This window comes from Lynx canadensis, chromosome E1 (assembly GCF_007474595.2).
Source record: "Lynx canadensis isolate LIC74 chromosome E1, mLynCan4.pri.v2, whole genome shotgun sequence".
NCBI classification, from domain to species: Eukaryota; Metazoa; Chordata; class Mammalia; order Carnivora; family Felidae; genus Lynx; species Lynx canadensis.
The window spans coordinates 44180768-44197817 of NC_044316.2; the positions used below are offsets into that span (position 1 = coordinate 44180768).

General features: G+C 35.0%; 1 protein-coding gene across 1 annotated transcript in view; it reads left to right on the forward strand.

The window, feature by feature from the left end:
* Window positions 1-17050, forward strand: part of LOC115508163 — a 142039-nt gene that overhangs the window by 113963 nt on the left and 11026 nt on the right. Inside the window, exons 52-56 of the mRNA XM_036064353.1 lie at window positions 44-148; window positions 1302-1355; window positions 1949-2053; window positions 9208-9261; window positions 16727-16829. Of these exons, the coding sequence (XP_035920246.1) occupies window positions 44-148; window positions 1302-1355; window positions 1949-2053; window positions 9208-9261; window positions 16727-16827 (419 nt within the window). The 3' untranslated portion in view covers window positions 16828-16829. The remainder of the gene's footprint in view (window positions 1-43; window positions 149-1301; window positions 1356-1948; window positions 2054-9207; window positions 9262-16726; window positions 16830-17050) is intronic.

Genomic DNA, 17050 nt, shown 5'->3' on the forward strand with positions numbered 1-17050 from the left:
TCCTAAAATTTCCATGTGTCAACAATCCGTTTTTCTTTCAAAGGAGACAAAGTTGATGCCAATAGACTTCAAAGTGTTTTCGAAAACTTGGGGATTAAGCTCACACCTAATGAACATTTGAACTTGCTGAAGACACTGCCACTTGATGGTGAGTCTTATGGGTGCTATTTTGGTGTTTTAGAAAGACTAGTTTTGTAGAACTATATGAAAAATTACAAAATAAACTAAAAATGCTTGAAAACTGTTAAAAAGCTAATGCAAATACACAGAAAAATCTCACCACTTGGATTTTGATTTAAAAATCATCTGTCTAAAAATAAAAAATAAAATAAAATAAATTAACAAATAAAAAAATAAAAAAAATAAAAATCATCTGTCTAAGCCTTTTCAGTTATAAGTTGCTATCAAAGGAAAAATTCATTACTCAGCCCTCAGGTTACTGATCAGCTGGATTTGTAAAAAAAAAAAAAAAAAAAAAAAAAAAAAGCATTTAAATAAAAAGAAAAAAGAGAGAGAGGAAGGTGTCCAGTTTTCCCAGCACCAACTAATAATGTAGTTGTGTGTTTCTGCAGCTTCGAATATATAGTTTATCAATAAGTGGGTAATATGGTACATTGAGAAAAGGCCATAGTTCTTAACTACACCAAAAAATTTCATAAAAAATGCTTTTAATCCTCTAACCCAAAGATAATCATTATTAATATTTTCATACATTTCCTTCTAGTGCACAGTAGATACTAGATTGATAGATAATATTTATGTGTTATTAATTTATTTATAACTGTTATGTCTTCACAATGGTAACGTGTATTTATCATAGAAATCTTGATAGTGTAGATAAGTGAAAATAAAACCTCTCTATTCCCAACTCAAAGTGATAGCTACTGTGAAAAATGAGATGTATATTTTACAGTTTTCCATCTTTGAATAGATGTCCTTTTTTTATTTGACAGCCTTGTGGATAAATCTTTGTAAGCATTCTGAAATCTTTTGAGATGAAATTCCTTTAAGTAGACTTACAGAATGGAAGATATTTTGTCTTCTCACTTGCCTTCCAGAATATTTATAATTTGAACTCCCACAAACAGTATTTGAGGATGTTATTGTCCCTACATTCTCAATACAGAACAACAACAAAAAAGAGTATCTCAATGATTATGATTTCCAATTTACTCCTTTACCCCTGAGAGCAAACATTTTGGTATATCTATTTATCTGTTTGTAATTTGAAATGTTCCTTACTCAAAGATTTCTAAACTCTTTCTTTCTGACTCTGTTTTCAAAATACCCATTTTTTATAGCTGATGGAAAATTGTATAAGAAAAGGTTGATGAAGGGCATAAAGTCTCTCAAACGTGAGTAAGAAGCACTGTGAAAAGACGGAATCTGAAACCTTTAGTTGTATTGTTAAAATAGGAATCATCCTTTCCTATATAATTGTGTCTTTATTTATGTTTCTTTAGTAGATCTGCATTTTATCAGGTAAACCAAGTAGTTTCCTGCACTAATACTTGACAGAAAGTGTTAAACTGTCTGGGATTTTCCTACCTTAGCCCCAAAGAAACAAAATAAAGTACGAAGCAAAAGGTGAAGAATGAATGCTGTCAGATAAAGATTTCAATCAAAAGTAAAGGCAAATAATTTGAAAGCGCAGGCAACAAAAATACCTCTTGTTTTATGAATATTATGTCAGTCACCTCTAGCTCTGGCTTTTCAGAATCCTAACATAAAAGTGAAAGGAAGTTTATTGTCCTATTAACTGAACAAAACTGGATTTTTGGTGTTTGCCTTGAAAATCTTAGCAATAATGCTAAGAAATATGTGAAATGTTCCTTATTATAATAAAACATATGCTTGATAAAGAGGAATAATAACACAGTAGAGTGAATGCACCGTCCCAGTTTTAGAAAGATTGTTTTACTATATTCCTTTCCTGCTCCTTGCTTAGGAGGCAGTGTTGATGTCAATAAGCTGGACACTCTTTTAGAAAACATGGGAATCAGCATCACAGAAGGAGAATTCATGGATCTGATAGAAAGATTGCCAGATGATGGTGAGCACTGACATCCCCCCTGTACTTTTTAAGAGATATTTATTGTTTTCATCTTTATTGAGATGCAGTCAACATATAACGTTGTGTAAGTTTAAGGTGTAAACCTGTTGATTTTATATACTTGTATATTGCAAAATGTTTATGCCATAACTAACACCCCTGTTGCATCATATAATTACCTTTTTTATGGTGAAAACATTTACGATCTACTGTCTTAGGAACTTTCAAGTATGTAAGACAGTGTTATTAACTATAATCACCATTTTGTATTGTAGTCTCAGAATTTACTCACATTAGAAATGGGAGTTTGTACTTTTAACCTAACATCTCCCCATTTCCCCACCTCCTCCCTCAGCCCCTCATAACCACAATTTTACTGTTTCTGTGAGTTCAGTTTTTTTAGATTCCACATACAAGTGATATCATATAGTATTGGTCTTTCTCTGTCCAACTTATTTCACTTAGCACAATGCCTTCAAAGTTTATCCATGTCACAAATGGCAAGATTTCATTTTTTCTCATGGCAGAATAATTTTCTATTCTATATAATATACCACATCTTTCTCTAATCATCTGTTGACAGAGACATATCTTGGTTATTGTGATTAATGTTTCAAAGAACATGGAGTGCAGATATCTTTTTGAAATCCTCTTTCAAAGTGGGATTTTGAATCATATGCTGTGGGATTGCTGGATTATATGGTAACTCTATTTTTCATTACTTGAGGAACCTCTATACTGTTTTCCACAGTGGTTGCACCAATTTATATTCCCACCAACGGTGAACAAGGGTTTCCCTTTCTCCACATCTCCATCAACATTTGTTATCTCTTATCTTTTTGATGATAGCCATTCTAACAAGTGTGAGGTGATATCTCATTATGGTTTTGATTTGCATTTCCCTGATGATTAGTCATTTTGAGCACCTTTTCATGGACCTATTGGCCATTTGTGTGTGTTCTTTAAAAAGATGGCCATTCACCTTTTGTAGCAACATGGATGGAACTGGAGAGTGTGATGCTAAGTGAAATAAGCCATACAGAGAAAGACAGATACCATATGGTTTCACTCTTATGTGGATCCTGAGAAACTTAACAGAAACCCATGGGGGAGGGGAAGGAAAAAAAAAAAAAAGAGGTTAGAGTGGGAGAGAGCCAAAGCATAAGAGACTGTTAAAAACTGAGAACAAACTGAGGGTTGATGGGGGGTGGGAGGGAGTGGAGGGTGGGTGATGGGTATTGAGGAGGGCACCTTTTGGGATGAGCACTGGGTGTTGTATGGAAACCAATTTGACAATAAATTTCATATATTAAAAAAAAAAAAAAAAGATGGCCATTCAGTTTCTTTGCCCATTTTTTCCCTGGATTTTTGGGGGTTTTGCTACTGAATGTACAAGTTCCTTATATAGTTTGAATATTAACCCCTTACCAGAAATGCAGTTTGAAAATATTTTCTCTCATTCTGTAAGTTGCCTATTCATTTGATTGATTGTTTCTTTTTCTGGGCCGAAGCCTTTTGGTGTGATGTAGTCCCACTTAGTAATTTTTTCTTCTTTTTCTTTTTCTTTTTCTTTTTCTTTTTCTTTTTCTTTCTTTCTTTCTTTCTTTCTTTCTTTCTTTCTTTCTCTCTTTCTCTCTTTCTCTCTTTCTCTCTTTCTTTTTTGCTTGTGCTTTTTGTGTCCTATCTAAAAAAATAATTGCCAAGACTCATGTCAAGGAGCTTTCTTCCCTATGTTTTCTTCTGGAAGTTTTACAGTTTTCAGGCCCTACATTTAAGTCTTTAATCCATTTCAAGTTCATTTTTGTGAGTGGTATAAGATTACGGCACAGTTTCATTCTTTTGCGTGTGGTTATCCAGTTTTCCCAATACCATCGTATCAGAGACTATCCTTTCCCTATTGAGTATTCTTGGCTGCCTTGTTGACAGTTGACTGTATATGTGAAGTTTTATTTCCAGGCTCTCAATTCTGTTCTCTTGGCCCATGTATCTGTTTTTATGCTGTACCATACTGCTTGATGAGCCTTGTAATAATAGTTTGAAATCAAGAAGGGTAATGCCTCCAGCCTAGTTCTTCTTTCTCAGTATTGCTTTGGCTGTTCAGGGTCCTTTGTGGTTCCATATAAATTAAGGATTTTTTTGTATGTCTATGAAAAAAATACCATTGAAATTTTTATAGGAATTGGATTGAATCTATAAATGACTTTTGGTAGTATAGACATTTTAACAATATTAATTTTTCTGACCCATGAATATGAGATATATTTCCATTTGCTTGTGTCTTCTTCGATTTCTTTCATCAAGGTTTTGTAGTTTTCATTATATAGATCTTCCACCTCCTTATTTAAATTTATTCCAAAGGGGTGCCTGGGTGACTCAGTCAGTTAAGTGTCGAACTCTCAATCTCAGTTCAGGTCTTGATCTCCGGGATGTGAGTTCAGGCCCCACATTGGGCTCCGCACTGGTTGTGAAGCCTATTTGTAGATAAATAGATAGATAGATAGATAGATAGATAGATAGATAGATAGATACATACATACATACATACATACATACATTTATTCCCAAATATCTTGTTTTTTTTATGCTATTGTGAGTGGTATTGTTTTCTTTATATCTTTTTCAGATATTTCATTGTTAGTGTATAGAAATGCAACTGATTTCATTATGCTGATTTTGTATCCTGCAACTTTACTAAATTCATTGATTAGTTCTACCAGTTTTTTGGTGGAGTCTTCAGGACTTTCTATATATAAGACGATATAATCTGCAAACAAAGACAATTATGCTTCTTCCTTTCCTATTTGGATGCTTTTTCTTCCCCTAGACTGATTGCTCTAGAATAGACTTCCAGTATTGTGTTGAGTAGAGGTGGTGAGAATGTGTACCCTTGTCTTGTTCACAAGGCTCATTTTCTTATAGGCTTTTCTTTCTCACTTCAAACCAGTGGGTTGAGTTTTTTTTTAATAAAATAGAATAAAATAGTAAAGCTAGATACTGTTTCATGAGTCTTCTTGATCACATGTGTGTGTGCGCACGTGCTCAGAGTTCTCAGTATGGTTTACAGTAAAAATTTTTGAAAATCACTGGCTTAAATGATAGTAATATAACAGTTCTATTTTCAGGCTCTTTCCACACTGTTCCTGTATGATTCCACTTAACCATATGTATTTAAGATTTCAAGCCTTTTATCTCAAACCTATACTTATTTCATCCATTTCAGTTTAGGACAGTGAGGTCTTTTTATGTACCATGGCAGGGGCAAGATCTGATAATATAAAAATTTAGTTAAAGTAAGGAATAATAAAATTTATATATATATACACATATATATACACACACACATGTATACATATACATATATACATATATATACATATATATACCTTAAATTTATATATATATACATGTATACATATACATATATCCATATATATATACACATATGTATATATATATATACAAACATACCTTAAATGTTTTGTTTCCATGAAAAAATTGAGCCAATGCCATTTTAATTTAATGTAGCCATGCTCTTTGGAGATTTTTTTGCACAAATATACCCATTTGTCATCTATACTCCCATTTTCTGTTTCTCTCTTTTCTTAAGTTTTTTTAAAATTTATTTTGAGAGAGAGCATGCATGTGTGTGCATGAGCTGGGGAGGGACAGAGAGAGAGGGAGAAGAAGAGGGAGGGAGGGAGGGAGAGAGAGAGAGAGAGAGAGAGAGAGAGAACCCCAAGCAGGCTCCACACTGTCAGCACAGAGCCTGTTGTGGGGTTCAACCTCATGAACTGTGAAATCATAATCTGAGCTGAAACCAAGAATTGTATGCTTAACTAGCTAAGCCATCCAGGCACCCCCATTTTCAGTTTCTCTTAAGTGGAGCAAAGTGCTTTTTTAAACGTTGAGCAGAATTTTCCATCAGAATCCATCTAGATCTTAATTCTTTCCCCAATTTTTTTTATAGTTCTTTATCCACACCAAATTCAACACAACTATTTTTTTAGCAATTTGCCTTTACATAAACTCTCTAAAACATTCAAATTTGTTTTTATGGTAATAACTCCCTTTTCCATTTATAGTTCCTCAGTTTATATAATGATTAAGTTATCAATTTAATAATAAGTACAACTCTTTATAAAAAGAAGCCTGGAAACAAGTTCAACAACTCAACCCATAAGAACACAAATGTGCTGGCTTACTAAAAGTGTAGCTTACTAGATATAAAAGTTTAGCATACCATCAGCATCAGTATGAATGATGAATATAGTCAGGCCATCAGGTTGATTAAACGGAGATCAATTAAGAGATCTCCTATATGAACAAATCCGTATTGAGACATAGATTTCCCAGTGGAAATCCAAATTCAACATATGAAAAGTAAACTATTTTCCCTGTTAAATTCATTCCTAGTTATTTTCTTATTTCTCTGCTGCTGTCATCTACCCACAATTGCCCATGAAATAAGCCACAAACTATCTTTGACTTATGTTCCCTCATTTTCCCTCCTAAATATATCCCAAAGACATATTCTCTGACTTTGCTACCCTACTGATGAATCTTCATCATCCTTCACTTACTGCTACAGGAGGCTCCCGATTGGTGTAACAGCCACTGGTCACACTGCCTTAAATTCATTCCGTACACACTAGCCTGAATGACTTAACCAGAGTGAAAAGCTGACTTTGTCATTCCTCCGATTAAAACCTTTCAATGGGGGTACCTGGGTGGCTCAGTCAGTTAAGCGTCTGGCTCAGGTCATGATCTCACAGTTCCTGAGTTCAAGCCCTGTGTCAGGCCTTGCACTGTTAGCGTGGAGTCTGCTTGGGATAATCTCTCTCTCTGCCCCTGGCCTGCTTGCTCTCTCTCTCTCTCTCTCTCTCTCAAAAATAAATAAATAATAAACATTAAGAAATCTTTTAATTAAAAAAAATACTTTCAGTGAACCCCTCTTACCTTATATGCATTGAGTCTTGCAATATTCCAGACCCAGTGCTAAGCATTTTTATGATAAATTAATTTATTCATTCATGTAATAATGTCTATTGAACACCTAACACCTAGCAGTCTCTATTTTAGCCTTAGGAATACAGCCATAAACAAAACAAATTAATGTAAATTTTGTGGAGCCAAGATTTTTATCTTTTTTTCCCCCACTACTCTATTCCCAAATCCAGGCAATCTGATGTCAATGTCTAAACTGTTGGTTCCAACCAATCTCTTTCAAATCATCTTTCCACTCCCTACATGACATTTTTCCCTCAAGCAAAATTTAAAAGCTTTAGTTTCACCACACACTCTGCTCTTCATTGATCCTTTTCCTGAAATTTTTTGTCTTTCTCCAATGATAGAAAGCAACATAATACCACAAACAACGGTTTTATTTTTTTTTATTTATTTTTTTTTATATATATGAAATTTATTGACAAATTGGTTTCCATACAACACCCAGTGCTCATCCCAAAAGGTGCCCTCCTCAATACCCATCACCCACCCTCCCCTCCCTCCCACCCCCCATCAACCCTCAGTTTGTTCTCAGTTTTTAACAGTCTCTTATGCTTTGGCTCTCTCCCACTCTAACCTCTTTTTTTTTTTTTTTCCTTCCCCTCCCCCATGGGTTCCTGTTAAGTTTCTCAGGATCCACATAAGAGTGAAACCATATGGTATCTGTCTTTCTCTGTATGGCTTATTTCACTTAGCATTACACTCTCCAGTTCCATCCACGTTGCTACAAAAGGCCATATTTCATTTTTTCTCATTGCCACATAGTATTCCATTGTATATATACCCCAAAAGTCTGCTAGAACTGATACATGAATTCAGTAAAGTTGCAGGATACAAAATCAATGTCCAGAAATCAGTTGCATTCTTATACACTAACAATGAAGCAACAGAAAGACAAATAAAGAAAATGATCCCATTCACAATTGCACCAAGAAGCATAAAATACCTAGGAATAAATCTAACCAAAGATGTAAAGGATCTGTATGCTGAAAACTATAGAAAACTTATGAAGGAAATAGAAGAAGATTTAAAGAAATGGAAAGACATTCCCTGCTCATGGATTGGAAAAATAAATATTGTCAAAATGTCAATACTACCCAAAGCTATCTACACATTCAATGCAATCCCAATCAAAATTGCACCAGCATTCTTCTCGAAATTAGAACAAGCAATCCTAAAATTCATATGGAACCACAAAAGGCCCCGAATAGCCAAAGGAATTTTGAAGAAGAAGACCAAAGCAGGAGGCATCACAATCCCAGACTTTAGCCTCTACTACAAAGCTGTAATTATCAAGACAGCATGGTATTGGCACAAAAACAGACACATAGACCAATGGAATAGAATAGAAACCCCAGAACTAGACCCACAAACGTATGGCCAACTCATCTTTGACAAAGCAGGAAAGAACATCCAATGGAAAAAAGACAGCCTCTTTAACAAATGGTGCTGGGAGAACTGGACAGCAACATGCAGAAGGTTGAAACTAGACCACTTTCTCACACCATTTACAAAAATAAACTCAAAATGGATAAAGGACCTAAATGTGAGACAGGAAACCATCAGAACCTTAGAGGAGAAAGCAGGAAAAGACCTCTCTGACCTCAGCCGTAGCAATCTCTTACTCGACACATCCCCAAAGGCAAGGGAATTAAAAGCAAAAGTGAATTACTGGGACCTTATGAAGATAAAAAGCTTCTTCACAGCAAAGGAAACAACCAACAAAACTAAAAGGCAACCAACGGAATGGGAAAAGATATTTGCAAATGACATATCGGACAAAGGGCTAGTATCTAAAATCTATAAAGAGCTCACCAAACTCCACACCCGACAAACAACGGTTTTAAATGTATACCAGTCATGTGTTATCAGCCATTCCTAAAGAAACATGGAGTTCGAAACAGAACGAATCCAAAAGACTGAAGAGAACATTTTACCTAAGATAAACTGTATGATTCAAACAATCTTAGTGTCCCTTGCAGATAATGGAGCTATCATTCAAAATCCAAGAATTATAAATTTAAAAAAGGACAAGATATAGTGAATGGCTTTCATCTAGGCTCTACTCTAGTTCATAATCTAAGTGTTTTATGCTTTATTTTTTTTTGAGTTTGGATTTTTCAGTGTCTAAATTTTGTCTTGACTTACAGATAAAGGGAAGGTCAAACTAGATACATTGATTGAAGAATTGAGTTCTGTTTTAGGTAAGTGAAAAGTTACTTAATTCTTTACACGGTTCAAATGATATTTTCTACCATCCCTTTATTTGTTAATTTCACTATTTTAACCTTTCATTGATTAAATATTTCTACCTGCTTTGATAACCTATTTATTTTTGGTAATCTGCGCTTTTGCAACAGAGGTACTAGGTCTTTACCTATGAGAAGAAATTTCAAAATTTAGGTTATAACTGAGATACTACATAATTATGTAGACATAATTATTTGAATAGGTCATCAACAACATAATTTTCTGCTCAGTAATATTAGCCTCATATTATTATATGTAGTATTTTCCTCCAACATTATGAAGATGTGCCTTTTATTATAAATAAGGAACAATATATATTTTTAAGTCTGGTATTCACTCCGCATAATACAGCAGGTGACCTTAGGTCTTTGTTTTTCATCTGGCAATAGAATATGGTACTGTCCAAATACATTTTGTTCTGTCTTTCACAATTGGTATTCTTTTGATAATGTTCTATTATAGCAACAGACTTTTCTTAATAATGTGAGAATGTTTTTATTCCTAATTCCACCGTTTGATCCTCACTCAACCAAAGCCCCAGGAGAGATTATCAGGAACTGTCCAGACCTTCACTATTGTTGATTTTCTTTGAGATGAGCGGACATCTGAATGTCAGGATAGTTTCATCCTGGTTTTGCCTCTGAATCATTTGTTTAATTATTTGTTCATACAGCAGCTACATAGAAGCATTTAAGACTCTGAAAAGCAGAACTCAAACAGCTGTGAGACAAACAAAACTAGCTGAAGGTGTTATAAGAAGGCAATGGAAGGCAGTCTAGAATCATGGTCCAGTATTTCTTGGGCCTGAAAGAAAACTAGTCCCAATAATGCCTTAAGTCTACCTTACATAATCAAGTTATCTTTTCTTAGATAAATTGGTCTATGGTATGAATCTAAGTACAATACGCACTATTAACAATGGGGCAAATCCCCCTCTAGTCAAAAGAAAATTGAAGGCAATTCTATCATTTATCCAGGGAATTTTACCTGGCTTATTGTACTGAATAATAGGGCATGGACTGTATGATATGCTAAGTCAGCCACAAATTTTTTTTATTACTGTAGATGGAATACATTATACTTAGGAATCTGTTCCACTAGATATTATTTATTTCCCCAGGAAAGCTTCTAATCTCATGGACTCTTGATAAGAAGACAAGGTCCATCAAGAGTATTGGAAAGTCATGCACAATTCATACACATAAATTGTCACTTACCCCACAGCAATTCTTTAAATTGATTTGCTAGTAAAAGGCTGCGTTATAGAGTTAGGATTGTCCTAACTGTAGCAAACTGATTGTCTCTAGTAAAACTTAAACTTTAATAAGTTATTGGTAGTACTAAGGGAGATCATGATAGGCTAAATCAGAAGTATATAATTAAGTAATAAAAAGAATAAATATGACAAAATAAGAATAAAAAAACGTGAAAAGTATACAAAGCACTGACAATCAGTGTTTTCTTATTCTCATGATCTTACATGGAAGCTGTCTACTTCATGCAATTTTCCGCTTGTTCTGAGGATCTTGGATTTGGGGTCAGCAGGTGACTTATATGAACCACCTGCTTCTTGGACTCTCTGAAGAACCTCAGTTTGAGGTCTTTAATGTAATTTTCCAATTCTGATAATGTCTCTTAAATATTACCAGAAGTTTTTGTGTTCAAAAGGCAGTGAAATTTCTGAATAATAGGCAAAACTTCTTGTATAATCATGAATAATTACCAAAAGAAAATATTTTGCCCTACACTTGAATAGATAAGATGGAATGCTCTAGGTAGGTAACAGGACATCTAAAAGTTTGTTAACCACTATGTGTGCTATGGATTTTTGACAAAAGAGTGTTTCAACCCATCCAGAAAATAAACATAATATTATTAGTACATATTCATAACTCAGAAGCAACTATATAAAATCCATTTGGAAATGCCCAAATGGTCCCTTAAGGTATAGTTCTAATTCAGGGCTCAAGGTTACAGATTTTCCAGAATTATTTTTATTTCAGAGGAGGCATGAATTGGTGATGTCCTCTAATATAATACAAAATATCTTAATCAGTTTTTAATAATGTGGCAAATTTGGGGCACCTGATTGAGCATCTGACTCTTGATTTTGGCTCAGGTCATGATCCCAGGGTCATGGGTTTGAGGACCACATCAGGCTTCATGCCTAGCATGAAGCCTGCTTGGGATTCTCTCTCTCTCTCTCTCTCTCTCTCTCTCTCTCTCTCTCTCCCCCCCCCCCCCCCAAAATAAAATTAAAAATACAATAATGTGGGGTTTTTATTCCTACAGTGATATGTTGTTTTATGTAGGATTGTAGCAAATAATAAATTTGAAATGTATGCAAAGAGGTAAAAATCCTGGCTTTGCCAGATCTTATTGTCATGGATATTATAATCTGACCATTCCAAGTATTTCTTTACAAAATTGAAGTCAAATTTTGTAATTCTATAATGGAATCTTTGAATCTGATCCTACACATGTTTTTCTTATCTATAAGAGGTCACTCAAAAAGAACTTTAGTTTAGGGACGCCTGGGTGGCTCAGTTGGTTAAGTGTCTGACTGTTGGTTTTGGCTCAGGTCATGATCTCGTGGTTCATGAATTTGAGCCCCATGTCCGACTCTGCACTGACAGCACAGAACCTGCTTGGGATTCTATCTGTCTCTCTACCCCTCCCCTATTTGCATGGGTGAGCATGCTCTCTCTCAAAATAAATAAACTTTTTAAAAAAAACACGAACTTTAGTTTTTAAAAATGAAAAAATGAGTCACAGACGGGAAGGACATATTTGCAAAACACATATCTGATAAGGGACTTATATCCAAAATATTCAAAGAATTCTTAAAACTAAACAATAAGGGGGCGCCTGGGTGGCGCAGTCGGTTAAGCATCCGACTTCAGCCAGGTCACGATCTCGCGGTCCGTGAGTTCGAGCCCCGCGTCGGGCTCTGGGCTGATGGCTCAGAGCCTGGAGCCTGTTTCCGATTCTGTGTCTCCCTCTCTCTTTGCCCCTCCCCGTTCATGCTCTGTCTCTCTCTGTCCCCAAAAAAATAAATAAACGTTCAAAAAAAATTAAAAAACAAACAAACAAACAAAAAAAACCTAAACAATAAGAAAACAACCCTAATTAAAAAGTGAACATGGGCACCTGGGTGTCTCAGTTGGCTGAGCATCTAACTTCGCCTCAGGTCATGATCTCATGGTTTATGAGTTCAAGCCCCGCATTGGGCTCTCTGCTGTCAGCGCAGACCCTGCTTCAGATTCTCTGCCCCATCTCTCTCTGCCCTTCCCTTGCACACACTCTCTCTCATAAATAAACATTTTTTAAAAAGTGAACAGAAGATCTGAATATTCACCTCACCCAGGAAGATATACAGATGGCAAAGAAGGGTATGAAAAGATGGTCAACATCATACGGCATTAGGGAATTGCAAATGAAAACAATGAGAGAATGCTATGTACCTATTAGAATGGCTAACAAAAGGAACTCTTATTCATGGTTGGTGGAATGCAAAATGGTAGAGTCACTCTGGAAGACAGTTGGGCAATTTCTTACAAAGCTAAACTTAATCGGTATTACCATAAGATCCAACAGTTGCAAATTAGGTATTTACCCAAATGAGCTGAAAACATGTCTACACAAAAACCGCACACAAATGCTTATAGTAGCTTTATTCATAATTGCTGAAACTTGGACGCAAATAAGATGACCTTCAATTAAAGAATGAATAAACAAATGGTGATACCTTCACATAATGAAATATTATTCAGTTCTAAAAGGAAATGAGCTATCAATCTATGGAAAGACATGAAGGAATCTTAAATGCATACTGCTAAGTGGAAGAAGCCAGTCTGAAAAGGCTACATACATATTGTGTTATTCCAACATATTACATTCTGGAAAAGGGAAAACTATAGAGACAGTTAAAAGATCAGTGGTTTCCAGGAGTTTACGGGGGGTGGCATAGGAAGGAGTGATGGACACGAGAGTCACAAGGGAATTTTAGTTCAGCGAAACTATTCTGTATGTTACTGTAATCGTAAATACGTGACATATTGCACTTGTCAAAACCCATAGAACTGTATGATGCAAAGGGTAAACACAAAGGATATAGCTGGATCAGTCAGAGAAAAACATGTAGGCAGCTTCTAGAAGAATCTATGTGAAGGCTTCCTATGCTCTCCTTCTTATGAAGGGTCACACATAACATACTTTCCCTCCAGCAGCAAAAATGCAGTTTCACGTGTGTGCCCAGGGAAGTCCATTAAGCCCTCAGTGCCCAAGGTTTTTTATTGGAGGCTTGTCACATAGGCACTCTCTGCCTAACAACTCTCAATATACCAGACTCCCAGAAGAAAAACAAATATTCACCATAAATCGCATTGTTTGCACAAGTCTAGGCACAGTGACTTAGGCTTATCAGTTGATATTGGAGGGAACATTCTGAAATCCGAGTTCCCATATGCCAGCCAAGTGCCACCTGGCAAGCAGGCTCTTGTAAAGATCGCAGACTTAGGTTTGCTGTGTTAACTCTTTTCTGCACAGTCTATTTAATAAGACGATCTGCTACAGCATTCTCTCTAGTCATTATATCATCTGTTTTACTGTGGACTTCTACCTTTATGATAGCAATTTCTTTGAGCAGCATCAAAGCACCAAGTAATAATTACTACAAAAGTATGTCACCTATCCTTTAGTTTTACCAGTTTGAAATCTCTAGAAAGGGCAATGTTCAGTCACTTGAACCAATATTATATCTGTTAAGGACTTGGATCTTTCAAGAGAAACTAAACTAATTATTGCATATTTAGCCTACTATGTCCCTTTTCACTTTTAAGACAAGACCCACCAACAAATAGTATTAAATCGGAGTGTGGTACTGAAGTTTCCAAATGATCTGTTTAGGATATGGACCCTTCTTGAACTACAGAAATTGTAATTACAGAAGTAGAATTCTTCTCCACCGGTGAAGGAAATAGAGTCACTGGATTGAGAGTGATATGATAGTAATCATATCTCCACCATGGATAGTAATATGGGGAGAAAGTAGCAATAGTCCATTATTAGTAACCAACTAGTCAAAACAATATTGGATACTTTCAGGTAGCAGTAGAGATTATAATTGTATATAGTGCTGTCAGATTTAAATATGATCTTAATGTGAGATCTGAAGATGTTTTGACTAACTTTAGAAATGGCTGTTTCTCTGAAGCAAGGAGGATATAGCCAAGGCTACTGAATTAAGGGATAATCTATAATAAGCAATGGTCTTTGTGTGTTGATGTGCTATGTTAATGCTCCTGAAGTGTCGCCTGACCTCATGCACTGATAATCTAGAATGAATCAATCTGACTCTTGTCTTGAAGGGTACTCTCTTTCTCAAAACAAAAATTTCACATAAAGAGCAGTTTAGAGTTTAAAATTATTATTAAACATACAAAGAAACAAGTCACCATGAGTAAGACCCCCATAATGAACAACATTTAGCAGATGAGCAGAGATTGTAGATTTTTTTTTATTTTTATTTTTTAACGTTTATTTATTTTTGAGACAGCGAGAGACAGAGCATGAACGGGGGAGGGTCAGAGAGAGGAAGACACAGAATCTGAAGCAGGCTCCAGGCTCCGAGCTGTCAGCACAGAGCCTGATGCAGGGCTCGAACCCACGGACTGCGAGATCATGACCTGAGCCAAAGTCGGACGCTCAACCGACTGAGCCACCCAGGTGCCCCGAGATTTTAGATTTTGGAATTATCAGACCAAAAATTATTAAATAAGCATGCTTAATATAGTTTAATAATCAAAAGAGAGGCTGGAACACATAAGGAAAGAGCAAGCAATTTGGTAAAGAACCAAAAAGACTTTTGAGACGTGAAAATAGTAAAAATTTAAAACATTTGTCCGTTTCTTCCAGATTGTCTGGTGTATTGGCATATAAAATTTCATAATACTCTTTTATAATTATTTGTATTTCTGTGGTGTTGATTGTAATCTCTCCTCTTTTACTCATGATATTATTTATTTGGGTCCTTTCTCTTTTCTTATTGATAAGTCTGGCTAGGAGGCTATCAATTTTATTAATTCTTTCAAAGAACCAGCTCTTAGTTTCATTTATCAATAATAGCCAAATTATGGAAAGAGCCCACGTGTCCATCAACTGATAAATGGATAAAGAAGATGTGTATATATACAGTAGAATAATACTCAGCCACCAAAAAGAATGAAATCTTGCCATTTGCAACAATGTGGATAGAGCTAGAGTGCATTATACTAAGTGAACTAAGTCAGTCAGAGAAAGACAATACCAGGCATATAGCACAGAAAGACAAAGAAATGGAGACTATGAAAGAGAGGTTAAGAGACACCGAGGATAGATAAGAAAATCTTATATATATATCTATTTGGAATTCCAGGAAGAAAAGAGAAAGAAAGCAAGACAGAGGCAATATTTGAAGAGAACTTTCCAGAACAGATAAATAGTATAAATCTAATGAAGCCAAGTGACTCCTAAGCAGAATAAATAAAAAGAAATTTATACTAGACATATGCACTTGAAATATGCAACATATCTAATTTGTGAACTAAAAGTTTAGGATTCTAGGCAGCAAACTTCAGAGGTTCCCTTTACACTGATTTAAACAAAAGGCTTAATTAAACCAAAATTGTTTTTCCTTCTTAAAGTTACAAAAGTATAATAATCAAAAGATTATTTACCATAAAAATAGTACAAAACAAAAATTACTGTGGAAGCCTGAGGACCTGTTTTGAAACATACTTTTTAACAAGTATCACTATGTGTATTTTTATATATATTATATTAATTATTAATTCATATTAAGGCATGTAATCTTTGTACCTTTCTCAATTTATGTGCCTAACATTATACTGCTCCTAACATAATTACAATTTCAAACCATCAGGAGAACTACTTACATTTCTATTTTGTGAAGAAAAGACCCAAATTATTATTTTATTTTTTATATATTTATAAACCAGCCAAGGTGATAATAAATTTTAATTTTGGGGGGTGCCTGGGTGGCTCAGTCGGTTGAGTGTCCGACTTCAGCTCAGGTCATGCGTGATTTGATCACATTCATGAGTTCGAGCCCCACATTGGGCTCTGGGCTGGCAGCTCAAAGCCTGGAGCCTGCTTCAGATTCTGTCTCTCTCTCTCTGCCCCTCCCTACTCATGTTCTGTCTCTCTCTCTCTCTCAAAAATAAATAAACATTAAAAAAAGGTTTTTTTACTTTAATTTTTTTGTTTGTTATAGATTATGTGATTCTTAAGTACTGATGAAATTATCTTAATGGCACATGAGTAAAAATATTGCTAGTTAACAGCATTTGATTGTAATCAAACTCACTAATTTTGTGTTCTTCCCAAGTTCTTTTTTATCACCATTTCTGTCTTTTCTAGGAAAGCAAGTTGATGTCAGTGATGTAGACAGTGCTCTGAAAGACATGAAAGTTGAGGTCACAGACAAGGAATACTTTAATTTAGTAAAAACTACCAGTTGATGGTAAGGATTTAAAATATATATGTATACTTCAAGGGGTTTAGACTACTTGCCTGTGAGATTTTCTTCTAAAATGCTGTCAGATTGTTACAGGTTGTTTTGTTTTATTTAATCATTTTTGAAAACTTTTAGCATTATTTAGAACGATTCTAAATAATAATTTTAGAATAAAACTAAAATTTTAGTTTTTATTTTAGAATAAAAACTAAGTGACCCAAAAAATC